The sequence below is a fragment of the Scophthalmus maximus genome, chromosome 12 (assembly GCF_022379125.1).
Source record: "Scophthalmus maximus strain ysfricsl-2021 chromosome 12, ASM2237912v1, whole genome shotgun sequence".
Taxonomy (NCBI): domain Eukaryota; kingdom Metazoa; phylum Chordata; class Actinopteri; order Pleuronectiformes; family Scophthalmidae; genus Scophthalmus; species Scophthalmus maximus.
In genome coordinates this window covers 17,684,507-17,703,051 of record NC_061526.1, presented here as the reverse complement: position 1 = coordinate 17,703,051, position 18,545 = coordinate 17,684,507, and the positions used below count along the sequence as shown (strand labels likewise).

General features: G+C 45.9%; 1 protein-coding gene across 1 annotated transcript; it reads left to right on the top strand.

Moving 5' to 3' along the window:
* Positions 1 to 327: 327 nt before the first annotated feature.
* LOC118289313 (adiponectin receptor protein 2) lies at positions 328 to 17,939 on the top strand. Its single transcript, XM_035616236.2, has 8 exons — positions 328 to 398; positions 6,105 to 6,126; positions 6,236 to 6,442; positions 13,168 to 13,347; positions 14,036 to 14,207; positions 14,740 to 14,926; positions 15,031 to 15,508; positions 15,618 to 17,939. Exons 1-8 carry the CDS (start codon positions 328 to 330, stop codon positions 15,744 to 15,746), a joined length of 1,446 nt encoding a protein of 481 aa, XP_035472129.1. The 3' UTR covers positions 15,747 to 17,939.
* Positions 17,940 to 18,545: the final 606 nt, after the last annotated feature.

Below are 18,545 nucleotides of genomic sequence, written 5' to 3'. Positions count from 1 at the left end.
CAGGTGTGCTGTAATGCAAAAGCTCGAGGTCATGCTCTAGTTTTGAGTTCATTTAGGTCCGCGTTTGGCCACTGTATTGTAACATTGGCGAGGGAGTGAGGGGGAGAGATAGAGGACATAGCAGGCCACAGGCCAAGTCTGATTCAGTGACTCAAGCTGGACTAATGCTCGACCCATCGGTCGTTGCGCTCGTCAACTGTTACGTCAGCGCAGCGCCATACCTCGGGGCCCTGCTGAAATAGTGCAGTCATCTCCTTGACAAAACGTGTCATGCTGACAAAACACTATCTACACAGCTGGAGCAAGAAGAAGAAGGCGTCGCGCACCATGGCAGCGGCGGCAGAGGCGGTGTCGCGCCCGTTTGACGAGGAAGAAATGCCAGATTACTTCCACGGGAAGTAACGTCAATTTGACGCCAACGGCGTCGTGTGCACGGACCGATGCGTCAAGTATAAATCCAGCCTCGGTCAGTGAGCGCGCTTTGTAGGGGAAACTAGGGCTGGGAATTGTACAAACATCATTGATGCTGCTTCCTGAATGATGGCCTCATAAATATTAATTTTAACACAAGAAAAAATATACATTATGGTACAATCCTTATTTTTCAGCTCCTTGACATTTTTGCACTGCACCATCACATAAAGAATATGAACCTATTTAACGCAAAGCGGTTCAACTTGAGCTTTATGTATCAGCACCCTGGCTATTTTCCATGTCAATATGAAAAATAAACCAATTTACCGCAACTTGCAGTTGTCAGTTGAAATAATGACTAAAAGTTTAAAAGCTGAAACTGGGATCCCTCAGATTACCAGACGGATGCTTTGCTCGGGGAGTTTTGGAAACAGTGTCGAGCCTGTCTACATTTTTTCAGCATGTGCTGCAACTGCACAGTAATTGCACAATGCTGTTTGACCTTTGTCCTATATTTCTTTTCTGCTGAATGAAAGTAGAGGGAAAACCAGCTTTCCCTCAAATAGTCTCATGACAACAACTCAAATGTGTCATTGCACAAGTGTCCGCGGACAAGTCCGATGATGCTGCACAGCAGGTTTAGCGAGTCACATGTTCTGTACTTTTGTTAGCAGAAGTCATGCTTGCACCCACTTGATCTGTAGTGAACTTTCTCCCAAAGCTTGTTTGTTGCAGTGTCTCATATTCACCGTCACTCCAACAATCGGCGGTAGCCGACATATTTGTGCCTGATCTTTGTTAAGCGACGAGCTGTAAAAGCCAGACTCAGCTGTCTGACACTATTTGAAAAATTGTGCGATGGCATCGGATGAAGGATGTCTCCGCTTGCAGCTTCAAACAGGCGGAGATATCATATGCTGCTAAACGCTCAGGGCACACAACCACACATAGTGTTTTTTGCTGAGAACAAGACAGCGACCACTAAAGAGGGCCCTGCTACTTTGAATTGCAGTTGGTTTTTTACCAATAAATATATACCACATATAAACCAAAGAATTGAGAATACAAATAAGATGGAATGACAAAAATCACCCCAAAAACAACAACCAGAGATAGACTCAGCCAACCGGCGAAGCTGATATATTTGTCAAATTGCCCTGATGCACAAAGCGATAGACGCGTGATTTTACTCTGAAGAACGGTCACAGATATGACAGACGGGCTCCTTGACCTAATTTGGGTCATAAAGCCACAATGTAAGAGCCAGAAATGAGCATTTCTGCAGTTTCGTTCCACCTCCACGCAGGTCACCACACGCTCTCCTTCGAAGAGAAAAAAACCCAAAAACCCGGAGAACGAATCAATTACCGTTGACATTTCTCTTTGGTTTTCAGCAGCTCTCATTTTCTTTCTTTTCTCACTCTTTCACTCTTTCTTTTCACCTGAGTTCCTGTTGGTTTGTGTGCCAGTTGCTAGGATTGATTTGCAGAGCCACTTCAGTGACAATGACCGAGTCCACACTGCTTTGGTGTCAGGGTTATTTTTTTCTGTCTTCTGCTCGTGTGTGTGCGTGCGTGCGTGCGTGCGTGTGAGAGAGAGAGACAGAGACAAAGATGTGGACAATGAGTTTGAGGGAATGCTGAGCACACCCTGTGTGAAAGAGTGCACATGAATAAATGATCCCGTGTGTAGCCTGTTAGCATGCTAACCTGAGCACATTTATAGTATAGTTTAGGGCTGGAAGAAATTTGGTTATTAGTTATCAATGCGTCTTATCATGAAATTACGTATTGTGTGTTGCACCAACAGCTGTAATTTTACACCAGTGGCCTTTATTTGATTTTACATTCTTGACTGGCGCACCCAATGTATCAATCACTTGTATTGACCGTCAATGTGTAAATGGTAATTTAATAACATCATGTTGGGGGGGGGGATGTTTGTTAGCCGTCTTGCTGAGAGCTCAGAGAAATTACTTTTTGAATAGATGATCGCAGGTTTCGAAAAACAAATCAGGGTCCCGCTGCCGCTGTAGCGTCCTCGGGCAAGAAGCCGACCGGATAAGGAGTAGTTAGACTGGCACAGAAGCGATTCGATGCTTGGCTTCACTACATGAGACAGACATAGTGCAGATGAGATGCGCTGTATGAGAATAAACTAAAAAGAAACACTGTAAGGACAAAGTCAGAGTTTAAGATTATTTCAAACAAATCCAGTTCCTTTGACCTTGTTACAGTAATTGTTCACTTTCACAATGTCATTGACATGGAAGAACCTAAAGACTTTTTATTAGGGTCAAAGGTCACATACAAATACGTAAAGGTTAATAATGTCACTTGTGGCGATAACAAAAATTGCAAAGGTTTTTAAAAGTGCCTATTCATATCATCGCTATCACACTCTGACACACACACACGCACACACACACACACACACACACACATCAGCTGCAGTTGACACACACACACACACACACACACACACACACTCCCAGTATTGAATATATTGACCTCTTGGTCAAATCAATAGTGTCAATATTAAAAGCAATAGCATCCACGGTTGAAGGACAGTAATGTTTATTAATGGCTTTGTTGCAGTAGCCTCTTTGCTCGGTTCATAATGTCAAGAGGGAAAATATAAAAAATGACTAGACAAATTGACTGAGCGTCCTGAGAGACTTTTGCTTTCCACAGTTCATTGCATGACAAGTGAGTAGATATTCCAGGAAGCATGCGTGTAATCGTGATTGTTGTTTTTTCTTTTTGGGGAATAGTTCAAAACTAGCCAAGAAATGTAAGCGTTGCTCCCGGGCACATGGGGAGAGATTTAAAGTCAGAGCATTGGTTAATCCCTTTCTTGACCCTGGATTTCCAAGCGGGTCACAGTCCTTGTTCCTTCGGGCCTTTTTAAATTCTCTGTCAGTTCCCCTGTCTCCCTTTGTGGTCGAGTGTCACTCGGGTTTAGCGGTTTGATGGTATTTCCCAATTTTTCGTAACTCTCAGAAAAACAGAGCAGACGGTGAACTTGTCTCATTGGTTTGTTTTGCGGTGGTTGCGTGTGATATATAATTGAACCTCACACTGGGACATTGATAGAGAAAGACCTCAGGGTGCGTACAACATTTTATCAAGGCGTTAATGCGTCAAGAAAATTGAGATGACGCAGTCGCGTAGCACGGAGCATCTCCGTGAGTCATCATTGCGTCGGCTGTTTTCTAAGAATTCAAACTTTAACATTGGGATTTGGCTCAGACTCTGTGAGGCCTCGTTCGGGATGGTGTGTGAAAATATGTTTTTTCCCCTTCAGTAGAATATGTTCCGTCATCGTGAGGCTTATTACCTCAACGTGGGGTCAGTCTGTCTAGGTCTGTCTGTTCCGCTACTGCGGTCGTCCAGTTGGTTCTTCCGAACGGTACAAATGAGTGTGCAAAATGATTCAATTTCTCACAGCACGTTTAATTTACCTCACAGCACGTTTTTTTATCTTTTATCTTTCCGTCATGGGGGTGGTGTCCGAATTTCTTACCGGTTTCCAAACATACCATCTATCGCAGGGGAGGGGGAGCTCCGGCCTCCGGGCCGAATGCGGCCCGCGAGACGATTCGATCCGCGCCAGCGACACAATTCATATACGCGAAAAAAGCAACTCAGAAATACAAAATAATTCTCATGACATCAATTAAATTCTGTTTTCTGCGATAACCGATTAGTTAGGAAAAATCCACTCATACTGGAAGGCAGATGTCCAATGCTATGGGAAACTGACCATGCTCTCTAGGTGTGTGCGTGTGCAGATGTGGTCACGTGCGTTTCCCCCACTGCTTGCAGACTCTTATCGGAGCCACGCAGAACGAAACTTGTCAGCTATTTCGATCGTAAGGGGAGCTGTTTGTTCTTCTGTGGCAATCAGGCCACTAGACTGTTATCATGGGAAATTACTGCAGCTACTGGAGAGAAAAAAAGGCACACACCAAAAGTGGTTTATTCCTCTTATTCCCTCGCTAATAATGAACCGGCATGAAAAAACGACGGTGCGGTTATTCAAGAAGAGCGTCAATGCAATTTTCAAAAAGAGTCGATTGGGGAGAGAGAGGGGGAGGAAAAGGGGAGAGATCGATTGGACCGTCTCTTGATGTAGAAGTGTCTGATTTCGATTTAGGAACTCGCCCACGGGCCGGCGGTCTCCGTCGAGCTCAAACGGTCTTTATAATTATTGCCGCACATAACAGTGACACTGTCTGTCGTTCGATGCCATCGGGTTACGAAACTGACTCCTTCGTAGTCTATTCTTTCTCTCACACTGGCTTTTCTTTTTTTGTCTTTTTTTCGCGTGCCAATGGCCTTTCACCGCCACCAGCTGTGGTTTGGAAGTTCCTTCTCTCTGAAACAGTCAATCGAGCGGTAACGTAAACCAAACCTCGTCTCTGAGAAACACTGCTCCCATTGTTGTCGTTTCTGGTGAACAGAAACTTTGCCGACTTTACATGAAAATCCAGCAGAACTTTTACTGTGGAATCTGTTTTTTATCCAATACACATACACATTTCACCAACTATTGCGGTAACTAGTGGAAATTAATAATTGCTATTATAGAGTAATTGGCAAGTATGGGGGTTTATTAGCTTTCCTACATTGTCCCCATAGGGTATTTATGGGTAGGTACTTGTCTTGCAAACACAAAAACAAATATGTATCGTCTCAGTTGTGGCTTAGCCGGCATTTTTCGCCCCTTGAAAGTGTTTCTTTCTTTCTTTCTCTGAAGCTCTTTCAAACTGACGAAGCAGCTCGGACGCGGCGCTGAGCCGCAGCGATCTGAACCGCGACTTTCTGAACCATTCAATGGGATTCTTCTGAAATTAGCACTATGCTTTCGTCACAAGTTTGTCATGTGAAAAATACAGTAGGAAGTTTATGTGTAGTCAAATATGCCTATATGTATGCATATGCCTAGTTTTGTTTCTGTTTTTTTTCCCCCCATTTAGTTTATGTTCTATTATTCCCTAATGTATGTGTGTGAGCACAGGGGGACTGGGTAAATGAAGTGGTCCGGTGCTTGGGGGCACGTTCACACTGAGTTGGCCCCTCTGGAGTGCTGCGTGTGCGTGCGTGCGAAGGGTGAGACATGCAGAAGGTTGCAGCAGGATGCTGATAGGAAGCTGCAGCTGCAGTTCTTATCGTTTACGGGACATTTCATTTTTCAGTGAGTGTTTGGAAACGCGCTGCTGTAAAATCGTGCAGATATAAATGGGTCTAGGTCAGGTGGCGCACACGAGTGCATTTATCCCCACGAAGGCCGGATGCCTCCACGAGGACGGAAAAGTACATCCGTCAAACCAATGACTTTTCACAGGATCTGTTTTCACCGATCACGGTCGCTCCATGTTCTGTGCAAAGGTGGCTTTGAGGAACACAGCAGCAACTGTCACACTGGTGGAAATGTCCCACCCCAGCTCAAGGGCCAAGTTTTAAATTAAGTCCTCTACTTCCTGCGTGTGAATCCTTTTCCTGTCCTTGACACCTCTGGTTGCCAAGTAACTCACCATGACAGCAAGACGGCAGCTCCTAATTTGCTGCCGGTGGTAGAAAATGCAGTATTTCAAGGCCTTTATACGTTACAGAGTTAAATCATCTAACAACTCTTGAATTTGATAAACAAAATGATTGTAACTTTTCCCCCCTCTCTCTCTCCAGCGTCGTCCCGCAAAGTCCCGAGGTAAAGTGTCATCGAGACCAAAGGCTTCCGCTTGGACTCTGGGAGTTCAGCGACCGACATCCGCAGAGTCTTCTGTCCGGTCCCCAACCGAGTTTGCTCCAGTTCTTAGTGGAGGCTGGTCCAGCGTCTCAAGCTGGACAGAGTGGAGACGAGCGGGGCCGAAGGCCCGGCCTTCGTGCTGCGACACAGAACTTCAAACCTCACAGAACACACCACAGATAGCACGCCTACAGATCCCCGGGAGAATGGAGACACACCCACCTCAGGTTCTTCAACCAGTCACCTCAGCACTGCCGAGTGCCCCTCACACAATGGGGTGAGTATCCAACGCGCACGCATTCACGCTTTCATCTGGTTGGTTCAGAGCCACGTGGCAACTGTCAAACTATCCTACCTCACTTTTAAAGTAGTGTTTTGAAGTGAAGAGAGCACAGGAAGGTTTTGGGAGAACATATGGAAGTTTGCCACGTGCCTCTAATAAACGTACAATGAAAAACATAAAAACACACTTGTGGAGGATGGAATAGTCATAAAGTAACACATTAGCAGCAGTAAAATGACACGAGACACAATGCTTTCAAGAAAACAGACATGAAAACTTGTGAACACGATTACTAAAAAGTAGTGAACGAATGTGCGGTCTATGCAATCACCGCGCGACAGGAGTCGTTCTTGAAACTTGATTTTGCGCGGTTTGATCACGAGCCAGTTTCCCAAACGCTTCATCGTCCACCACCTCCACTCATTATCGACACCCTCACCACCTTCGAGTCATTCCGAGTTAAAGGAGTTACCGGTGCGCGATGTCTCGGCCCCGGTTGATGTTCAGTTGTAGTTCCACTCTAAAGTCTGAAGAGATATCGATATCGAACGCGTGCAAAATTCTCAGCCGCTGTTATGTCAATAGACGGGCGTCGTCCCGGAAGGAAAGCAAACGCATAAATCCCCAAAATCGGTGCGATTAGCATCACGCGACGGCAACGCGTCGAACTGATCAAACAGATGTGCCAGAAACGACGGCGAGCTTGTATACAGACGAAGCTGCCGCTCTGTCGTCCGGCGTGAAAGGCAGTCGGCACAGAGCCGCCGATCCGAAACACAATAGCGCATTGTGTCGGCTCGCGCGTGTTTGCGCGTGGCCCTTTTACCTGCTGTAACACAACACTGATACCCGAGAGGATGCTAGGGGCCCCCCGCCCCAATCGGCACGGGTGCGGGCTGCCCTTTGAATTTTTCAGCGTTTTGGGGCAGGTGTCGGTGTGTGTCTGGAAAGGTATTTGCGAGTGTGCGTCATAGCTTTGGGTTTGTTGTCCCACATCCTGTTTGTCATTAGATGCGGATGCCGTTTTGATCTACAGTATTTGTAGGTATTTTTATGTAAGGGGCATGATTGTTTAGCTTTTCAAAAATGTGGGTTTTTTTGTTAAAAAAACCTGAACAATTTTTTCTCAAGTTTCCGGTTTCCTTCCCCCCATGAGATTGTGGCGCTTGGTTGCAGAAAATGATCTTTACCTGCCACCAGTCCTAACCTCTTACCGCAAAGGACTTTATTTTGGACATGCGGTGCAGACCGTTACAGCCAAAAAGCACGACGATGCTGCCTCTATAGCAAATACTCTTACAACGTGTTGTTTTCATTTGTTTTATCTATATCAAAGTGCCGAGCATCCAATTCATGTAATCGAGACGTGAAAGAATTATAGACGGCATTGGCTGTATGGGGAGGCAGATGGATTTGAAAGTTGGTGTTGATTCAGCTATTTTTTCAGGAGAGTGTAGGAAAGGATCCCGAATGTAGCCAAAGCACTCTCTGAAGAATAAAGTGTATTCGTGTTCTTCTGTTCCTTAAGAGTTTAACCCAGAGTCTGCGTATATCTGTGTCTTTTGATGGTGATAAACCCAGATACCTTGAATTTAACACGGAATATACACTGCGACAGATGAGAGGAGAAGGAATGTTAACTAGATTTTTTTTTTTTTACACGCACACACTTTGACTACTAACAACAAAACAAGGGAAATGCCAATAAACCGTGAACAATGGCCACGATTTTGGACATTGGAGTCGGCTGCACGTCCTTCCTTTGTGCACAATAATTATTATTTTGTATTACTTTTGTGCGTCAACGCCCAGTCGGCGGATAGAGGACGTGACACCCAGTTTCACTTCCTCTTATTGAACCGGTCGTCCACAATCACAACCCTTTTGGTTATTCTAGCTTTCTACTCGGTCATTTTGCATTTAATGGTGACGGCAAATGTCTGAAACATTATGGATATTTTCCATTTATTGAGTTGCAGCTTCCTTTGCATAAACTTCATCAGTTTGATATTTTGGGGGGAAAATTTATTTGGTTTCTTGATGAAAATCACATGAGAAGATCAGTGTGTGTAGCTGGAGCCAGCAACACGAATCGGTAGAAACAAAAACAACCTTCTGAAGTTGAGATCCTCGATTCAAGTCCTGCGACTGCGAGCAGACTGAAAGAAATCTGTTTTCTCGTTGTCGCGCTAATGTGGATTTTTCACGCCCTCCTCTCGGTCATGGGCAAGAACAGAGGGAACATTTTATCTCGTGGGGTCCCGAACACAGTGTCAGTGTTTTTTTAAGAGTGTGTGCGTGTGTGTGTGTTTGGAACATACTGTCCTTTTATCTTGGAGGGTCTTGGCATGTTTTCCAAATGGTTACCGTCCCAAGAGACCACGTTGCACGTGTGAGTCACATGTCGAATCTCTCTGTCCGCGTTGCGCAGGGGTTACGGCGTACGAGGGTAAACGCTTCCCCCCGTCGTACACCCGGGCTCTTTTGTCATTGGAGCAAAGACTTTCAGCTCTATTCCTATCGGCTGGCAGCATTTTACTTCATCCCACCCTACAGCAAACTGCCATGTGACTTTGTTTGAGTCTTGAGTTCCATGTCTCACTGTCTCAGGTGTGTGTGCACGTGAACAGCCATTGAACTTTTTCATGCTGAAGAGTTAAATGGTCTGAGGGGAGTGGGACATATATGTGTTTTGTGAGACAGAGGAGTAGATTGGCCTTTAGGGGCTTTTAAGAAAGACTGCCTCGTTTCATCTTAAACAGAACCGTGTCTGTAGACATTTCCTCTTGTCTGTATATCGTCCGGCTGAGCTCATGCTCGTGTTGTCTCTTCTGATTGGCTATGAAGTCATGAAGGTTTTGATTACACTACAACTAATACACTAGCTGTGAGCTTAGTTGTTGTCGAGCAAATCCTTCACCGATCTCCAACGCCGCCTCCGGCTGGGCCGCAAAGGACGAGGTAGAGAACAATCAGTTTTTTTACGGTTAATTTGTCTCGGGCAGCGTACCCAAGTCCTACAATGGTATTTTTAATACCCTTGATATTGTGATGACAGTGAAAATTGTCAGCACTTTCAAGGAAGCTGGATTTCTTAGGAGCGCAATACATTTTGTCAGGGTTCGACCTGAACCACCAGCGTCCCGCGAGGAAGGAACCACCGGCGGCGCGTGACGACGGCAAGAAGCGGTCTCAGGTTAACGACAATGGCGGCTCACGAAGAGATCGTTTATACGGGAACTGGCGAGAGAATTTTATATGAGTTTATATGAGAAGCGCCGATGGCTTTTCTCGACGGAAAAGATGTTTTTCCCCCGGCGTCCTCTTCTTCGGCATGGTTCATCCAATCCCCTGCCGAGTATTTTTAGAAAACGCCCGCCCTTCATCAAAAAGTTTCTCAGCATTTTGTCGTAAATTAAGAAATTGACTCTTCCTACTAACACGTATACAAACCAATCGGTCGAAGAACGACGTTTGGTTAAAATTTAGATGGCTAATTGTTTCTGTCGTTTTTAGATTTGCAAATGCGATTATTTGCGAGTGTCCTTAGTGAATTTTGTTTGGCTTTGGGATTGTTGGTAGGAAAAAATGAGCAATTTCAGTAATTCATCTCGGGCTTTGGGAAATGCCGATGGGCGTTTTTCACTTTTGGGTATTTAATAGACTAAACGGCCGTGTGTTTGTTCTTTATTGTCGGTCAGTCATAATAGACAATGCGAGGTTCTGAATGCCAAGTGGATTTGCTTCAAACTCCCCCTGAAACCAAAATGAGTACTTTCATAATAGACTAGCAGCCGTTTAAATGCGGCGAACGTGTTAATGAATCAGTTTAATTCCGTTTCCGGCTTTGAAAAGGTTCCTCTCTCTTTCTCTCTGGTGTTTCCTAACCTTTCTTAGAAAAATGGGAACAGTTCTCTGCACAGGTATCACAACATCAACTGAAAAGTTGATTACCCGGTCACACGTGTGACTGGCTCCGAGTGTGGACAAGCAGCCAGACTGTTTTGAGTCAAACGATGAGCTGTTGTACAGTGAGATTTCAGAGCTGCGGGCGGACACTTCCCAAAGGGATGGGATCATATCCTCGACCGCACGCACATACTTTGACACTGGGCGAAATCGGACTCCCTAACCTCTGGACTTGTTGAGCGACCGGGCAGCTGAGGTGGAGTCACGTGCAGCAGTCCTACTGCGTTCACATACCGCGTGCGCGAGGCTGAACGTAAACACGTCCGTGTGTTCGGGAAAGCCCGAATTTCCAAGAACCACCTTCGTTCTCCCCCCCACAGTTCTTCCCCTGTCCCAAACCTTCTCCTTGAGTTGTTTTCTGAATCTGATTACGGCAACGTCAGCTGCTAACCTCGACACTGTGGCTTTCACAGTCTGGATTAGGTTTAGTGCAACTCAACAGGTGTGTCCCGGGCGAGAAAAGCAGTTTCTGCTCTTTTTCTCACGCTTTCAATTTTGAAGGTATCTTTTTCCTCACCACTTGTGAAAACAGCCACAGCTTCCTCTTTACAGCTCAAACCTCTGCTTCGTGTGGGTTAAAGGCAGCGAAATCCCAACTAGCAGACACAAAACAGTAATATAATATAATTTATGATAGTGTAAAAAATTACACTACAGGCCAATAGGATTCGAGTCTTTTATAACACCTCTCGTTTCTGCTTTACATCAGCTCACTGCCAAAAAGAATGGAGGAGGCTCGTGTGACGACAGTACTGCTCGCCTGGACTAGTACAAGAGAGAGTACAATGACACACACACACACACACACTCACTCACAAACATTGTAGAACAAAACCAAACAAAATACAGTGTGACTGTAGATTATAGCCCAACAGCTGTTGTACTTCAGCCACCACCTCCTCCCAGTGAGGGAAGGGGGTGTTCATAATCACCTAAATGTGCAGGTTGCAGGCTAAATGCTTCCCATTCATCTCTGCATCCTTCTCTATCTATATTGCCTTTTTCATACTCTAAGTGTTAAGTAGAGTAGTGTGTGTGTGCGCTCGCGCGCCCGTCCCCTGTTCCAATCTCTGCTAGTTGTATTAACTGTTGGCAGCGCTGTGGCTTCCATTCAGTCGTTCTGCATGTATAGTGTGTGTGTGTGTGCGCCCAGAATCATCTCTGCAGGTCTAAATGTGAATGCCTTTGTGCTTGTGTGTCAGGAGGCACCAGTTTAGTGATGGTATATCGAGTACACTTAGAGGACACCCTTTTGTAGCCCCCCCCACACACACACACACGCGCGCGCGCGCGCACTTTTGTTGCACTATCCCTGAGAGGACATGTCATTGACATAATGCTCTCCTTAGCTCTTTTCCCCCCTAACCTCAACCCCAGAATAAAGTGTTAACCCTGTTAAAGGCAGCCCGCCCCGGTGGGCTGCCTGAATCGAGTACACGCGCGCGTACACACAGTTATTCACAGCCGTCTAGAATAAACTCGCAATAAATAGCAAGAGAGGCAGCATCGGGATTATAGCCCACTACATTACAGGCACGCATGGACACACATGAGAGGCTCTTGCAGACAGACACACACACACAGAGACTGCAGAGCACACGTGACATCTTGGCAGTCACCCAGATACCCCCTGCTCACACACACACACGCATGCACTTGGACGCACAGGCGCAGTTGACGTCAGGTGTCCCCTTTATCTGTGCTTTGCGGATTCATGAGAATGTGGTCTTACACTTGCACGCCTTCAGGTGATGGGCGATGGAAGCTGTGCGCGTGTACGTGTGAGACCCCTTCTTGCGGTTCACAGCAGCCGACTGAGATTTGACCTAATGCGTGATTAAGCAAACACGCGTACAGGCAAATGTAACGAGAGCGTTTTGCTGGTGGGACTTTCAAATTAGGTTAGTCGTGCATTATGTATATGTACGACAGGACTCTCTCTCAGTCTCACTCTTGTTTCAAATTGTCTCGTTCTTATTTCCCACCCTCCTCTTCTGGAGTAATGCAAAGGCAAAGGCACGTGTTTTTTTCTAATCACCTCCTCACACGAGAACCTTGTGTGTGTTTGTTTTGTCACTAAGGAAATAGATCAATACAATCTATTTTTGTTCAGCTGCAGGTTATAATGCAGATGTGCCCCATATAAGCCTTTATCAATTTGCGTGTCAGTGTGTGTGTGTCAGATATGATGAATGACTGCGTATTTATGGCAAAACACTCGCCGTATTAACTCTGTCCCCGGCTCCACGCCTGTGACATCCCCTGTGTTTGATTGAATTCCTGTCCATGTCTAATTAGAAATCAAGAAATAAAAAAAACACACACATTGATCCGAGTTTCAATAATGACTTTTATTATCTTCATATACTGGTTAGGTTAGTCTTTTTGACAATCTGCTGCTGCATCTTCCGGGGGTTCGCGTCTGAAAATAGCCACAGTCACAGCTACAAATGTATTCACTGAGACAACAAGAACACTGTTGTTTATAGCAGAATGAGACGGTGTCGATTCTTTTCGTCTGTGGCAGGTTATGCGAAATGATCGGCGATGAACCTGTGAGGTGGTTCTGTTGTCGTGTAGAACTTGATTTGCATGTTGCAGGTTGGGATCAACAAGACCTCTCTGTCTTGTAGTCATACTTTACTTCATTCATCAGTCAAAGCTGAAATAGCCCAAGGAATAAAATGAAAAGGTTGACAAAAAATCCCTCTGTCCTAACGGTGCATCCGCTTCTTCTCTTTCCTTCTCAGAGTGTCCCAGAGTGCGACGAGGAGAGGAGAAAAAATGAAGATGACAACGGAGGAAGTGAAGCAGGAGAGGAGAAGGAGCAGGAGGAGGACGAGAGGAGCAGCGACGAAGGTTTCATGGGAATGACGCCGCTGCTGCAGGCTCACCATGCCATGGAGAGGATGGAGGAGTTTGTACACAAGGTGCAGTAGTGAACCCGGACATTGGGGCAGGTTTCAAATATTAGCTTGTTTGTGTTCATGTACGGAAGAACGCTGTTTGTTTGACAGAGGCGGTTTTAAAACAACACTCAATAAAACCACACGGTTAAAGAAACTAATACAACCGTTAAAAAAAAACCCAGAAAAATGAAAACATCATGTAATCTCTACGGTGAACAAAGTTTGCATGCTCAGGTTTAGAAATGTTCCTTCTTTTAAAATAATTGAACATCAAAGTTGTACTTGATTTTTAGTTTGGGCCAAAACTGGTAAATGGCAGAAGTCGTGTAGTTTGACAGACATTTTACAGTGTAGTACGGGAGTGTACATTTTTTCTTCTATTATTTACACTCCCAGAAACTCTGAGAACAAGCCTCTGATGGGTTTGAGAAGCCAGTTTAGGTTCTGAAGATGATGAAGATTTCATAACTGACTTAACTTGTGTGTTATAACTGACTGGGAGAAATGTTAAGGGGTTATCTCCCTCTCTCTCTCTGTCTCTGTTGGGGCCGTTTGCCGTGTCGGACTTGCTTGTATTTATTTGCATGACCTGCATGACCTGGTTCTGATCATTTGACACACAAACACCAACGCACGCACGCACGCGCGCGCTCCAATTCCGAACCTGAAATGGGATGTTTCTGTCTGTGTCCTATTCTCAACCAATCAGGTGTGGGAGGGCCGGTGGCGCGTCATACCTCACGACGTGCTCCCCGATTGGCTGAAGGACAACGACTTCCTGCTGCACGGCCACAGGCCGCCCATGCCTTCGTTTCGCGCCTGCTTCAGGAGCATCTTCAGAATCCACACGGAGACGGGCAACATCTGGACACACCTGCTAGGTAGGACCTACGCACACTACTATGCGCGTAAACCCGATCCAAATGCGTGTAAATGCATATTTGAGCCAAACTAATTTCACTAAACCACACCAGCTTATTTTCATATTCAAGCTAGACTCGTTGGGTGACACACGGGCACCGTCGTGTGCGCGCGCGTCGAAGCTTAGCCGAAAATGGTTCACGCAAGAAAAGAGTCGGCAATCCGGGATGTTGTGCGTGACCTTAAATGAGCTCCTTAGACTGAGTTGTTTTTAGTTTTGTTTTCCATCCCTTTTGTCTTTTCACTTTTTTCTCCTGGTTTAGAAACAAACAACGTTGCGTCCTCTGCTCCCGCCTAGTGGTGTGAAAAGGTCACTGCAGCTAAATGTTTCCTAACTTTTTCAGGTCGATTTTGAAAATAGTACCGATAGTTTTGGTCTGGATTTTAGTTTGAATAAATCACGGGCGTCTAGTTTGGGGCTACAGAAACAGATGGAAACAAGTCAAAGTTTGTCTTTTTTGATGTAACCTCCCTCTCTGTCTCTCTCTGCAGGCTGTTTGTTTTTCCTCTGCCTGGGTATGATGTACATGTTCAGGCCCAACATGTCGTTTGTGGCTCCGGTCCAGGAGAAGGTGGTGATTGGGGTGTTTTTCCTGGGAGCCATCCTCTGCCTCTCCTTCTCCTGGCTCTTCCACACGGTCTACTGCCACTCTGAGGGGGTCTCCAGAGTCTTCTCCAAGTAAGATGCGCACGCCGTAAAGGCCCAGATCTACGAGTCTCATTCCTCTTTAGTGTTAAATAGGATCTTTACGCCGTCCGACTGTGTCTGTAAACCCTCTCCAGGTTGGACTACAGCGGGATCGCCTTCCTGATCATGGGCTCCTTTGTTCCCTGGTTGTACTACTCTTTCTACTGCTCCCCTCAGCCCTGCTTCATCTACCTGATAGTGGTGTGTATACTGGGACTGGCCGCCATCACCGTCTCCCAGTGCGACTTTTTTGCCACGCCGCAGTACAGAGGAGTCAGAGCAGGTAGAGCGAGATCCGAGCGACGCCACGTCTGCAGATATTTCTCCGCGCCGTGTCGTCTTTTGACTTTGGGCTCATTGTTTTGCTCTCTGTGTTCAGGAGTGTTTGTGGGTCTGGGTCTGAGCGGCGTGGTTCCCAGCCTGCACTTTGTAATCAGCGAGGGTCTGATCAGAGCGACCACCATGGGTCAGATGGGTTGGCTGCTGCTGATGGCGACGCTCTACATCACCGGAGCCTGTCTGTACGCCGCTCGCATCCCCGAGAGGTTTTTCCCTGGCAAGTGTGACATCTGGGTGAGTGTCAAACACGCGCGCAAAGGAACCTTGAGCATTTTGTTTTTTCTCTGGCACACATTATTTGACTCTTTTTCTCTGTGCGCTTGTCTTTGTTTCTCTTTCATAGTTCCACTCTCACCAGTTGTTCCACATCTTGGTTGTCGCCGGGGCTTTTGTCCATTTCCACGGCGTCTCCAACCTGCAAGAGTTTCGCTACACGGCGGGAGGAGGCTGCGCCGCGGACGGCACTCTCTAACACACGCACATTCACTCGCGCACATTGTATGGGGAGGCACCGGTTCTGCTAATGTGCACAGAATTACACACACGCACGCGCTTCTCAAACCAAACGGAAGGTGGAAGCGGCTCGCGCGGCGCGTGTCTGGGTGCCTATTAAACAGGAGGGCCTCCCGGGCGGCGCTATTAAAACTGAGGAGGGGTTTTGTTCTCTTTCTGTTCCTCCCTCTGTCTCTCCATCCATCCCCAACTCCTCTCGCTGCGTTGCTCTGACTTTGCGACACGGCGCCTTTTGTAAAACAGTTTCCGAGACTCTACCCTTTTCCCGGAAGGATCTAGGTTTGCTCCGGAGGGGGGCGCGACGCTCAAAACCTCCCGCGTGGAGTCGTGACGTTTAATAGTTTGATTTGAAGACGAAGCATAATTGTGGCTTTCAAAAAAGAAGGACAAAAAAAAAAAAAAAAGAAGACATTTTCAGGTTGGTTTTTTTTTGCCGAATGCTGTTTTTCCAAGTCGCGTTTTAGTGCATTCCAATATGTAAAAAAGAGAAGGAATTGAGCGGGAAATGTCTTTGGATTTGTTCCGTGAGCGCGAAGGTCGCAGGGGGAGATGTTTGGGCGGGTGGGGGGCGTTAATAGTCACTTTAAAGCAGAAAAAGAAACCCTTTTCCATGTAAATAAGATTTCTAAAGTTTGGGTTATAGATTTGTACGAAATAAATGTGGGGGGGGGGAAAAAATACAAAAAATATGTTGCAATACGACGGCAAGAAGAAATGAAAGTATGTCAGACGGTCAAACCAATTTGTTTGATCTACAGCCGTTCTAGCAGTGAGGTGCAGTAGATGCTGCGACTGGAGAGAAGAGAAGCGCTTCAGACGCCGTCACGCGGTTGAGCGTACGCAAGGAGGGGAGGCCGAGACGGAACGCGAGGCGCGACGCGGGATTCTCGGCGAACGAGCGGCGACTCGGAGACCCGCTCGCGTTTCGTGTCCGGCGACTCCCGAGTCACTTCCCCGACCCCCGAAAGCCGGCAAGCGTAAACGAGGAGACTTGTACAGAGCGTCGGTCGCGCGCTGGGTCGCGCGCACGCGTCTGGTGTCGAACCTGCGGCCTCGCGTGTTTGTTTTTCAAGCGTCACGGAACGGGTGCGCCGATTCCCCAAATCAGAGCTCGCGAATGAAACGTCGTCGCGTGCTTGAAACCAAATGTAGAGAGTCAAAAGTACGAGGCTTAAAAAAAAGAGGCGTAGCCGTTTTTGTTGATCCTCTTTCTGTAAATTGTCTTATATTGTATATCTAAAGATGAAACAAATTTCTATGCCATCTATAGAAGGCGATCCTGTTTTTTTATGACGAGCCCTTAGACGACTCCTTAAAACACGTCGCGGATAACAAAGACATTTTTATTGTTTGTTTTAATTTGTTTTTGTTTGTTTTTTACAAACAAGGCCGCAGAGTCACAAATGATATCCTTTGCGGTACAGTAATGAAACAGCACAGGCGCAGTTCGTCGTGGTCGTCGTCCTCCTCCTCCTCTGTGACACTTTGTAACATTGGCATCCACGCAGAAAAAAGATACTCTGTCTGAAAACATGTTTTTGTGTTTTGGTCTCTGACTGGATTGTATTTGAAGTTATCCACTGCTGCTTTTGGTATTATCATTATTATTATTATTATGGCTATAACTATTATTTGTGTTATTCCAAGCTTTAATTTCACTTTTTCACGTTCTTTTCTCTTTTTCATCCGTCGGTATTGCTCAGTTGGAAACCTTCCCGAGTCGCTCTTGACCTAAAAATATGCTTCCAAAAAGTTCCGGCAAACTGTTACCATAACTACTACAGACAATGACCCTTCATTTGGAGGTTCATTCAAGGTGACCTTTTTAAAAGTCTTGCACGGCGGAAACACTCATTGATTGATATATTATTTCGAATTGTTTGAAATTTCTCTGAACAGCAAGTTGAAATATTGTTTGGAACGATTGTCATCTCGTCTTTGCTTTTAAGAAGAATACTTTGTATTTTTATCTCTTTTGATTTCCCCCCCATCATTTTCTGTTTCGATTTGATCTAGTTTATATTAATTTATTTCTCTTGGGGAGCGCACGCTGTCTGTCGAAGCACACGTTCCGTACCGACGGGAGCGCCTGATTGCAAAAGACCTTTATATCTGCTGTATTGTTGTAATAAAAAAGTTTTTTTGAATCTGCCATCTGGTGTCTTGCTTTTCAGTCATCTCGAGCTTGGCGCCAGTGTTGTTAATACTCGTGAAAATGGTTTAATCCAAAAAAGATACAATGTATATTTTCGTAATATATGTTTATACACTCGATGATTGGATGTCAGAAAAGAAGATGCAGTGTGATTAAAATGCTACAAATTTGGTTTTTACCTTAAACTAAATCGCCTTTGTTGAATACATTTCAAATGAGGAAAAGTCGACGTGGGCCGGTCGCGTGTACTCGACGGGTCAGGGGTCAGAGCTCGGAGGACGCCAGGCTAGTTAGCATGTTAGCAGTTGGCGCGCGCGCGCGCGCGGCGAAGTAAATGCGAAACGGCGAGTGTTTGTCAACGGTTATTTATTTATTTATTTATTGTTTTACAAGTCATTTAGGAGACAAGTCGACAGAAAACCAGAGACGTGCAGCAGCAGGAGGCGACCCGCCGAGGCTCCAGGTGAGTCAACCAGAACCCTCGAGTGTCGGTGGTTTGTGTGTTCTTCTGCCATGTACGTTTGTGACTGTGTGCTGTACATGTTTTGACACCACACGGCCTGGTCGTCGCCGAATCGACGTCACTTGTCTGCATCTCGCAAT

Bases quoted from the DNA above. Each gene is read 5' to 3' on its own strand.
- LOC118289313 (XM_035616236.2), top strand. From the start codon at position 328: ATGGCAGCGGCGGCAGAGGCGGTGTCGCGCCCGTTTGACGAGGAAGAA. The intron at 6,127-6,235 runs GTAAAGTGTCAT...TCCAGTTCTTAG, and splicing joins TCGTCCCGCAAAGTCCCGAG to TGGAGGCTGGTCCAGCGTCT. The intron at 14,927-15,030 runs GTAAGATGCGCA...AACCCTCTCCAG, and splicing joins GTCTCCAGAGTCTTCTCCAA to GTTGGACTACAGCGGGATCG.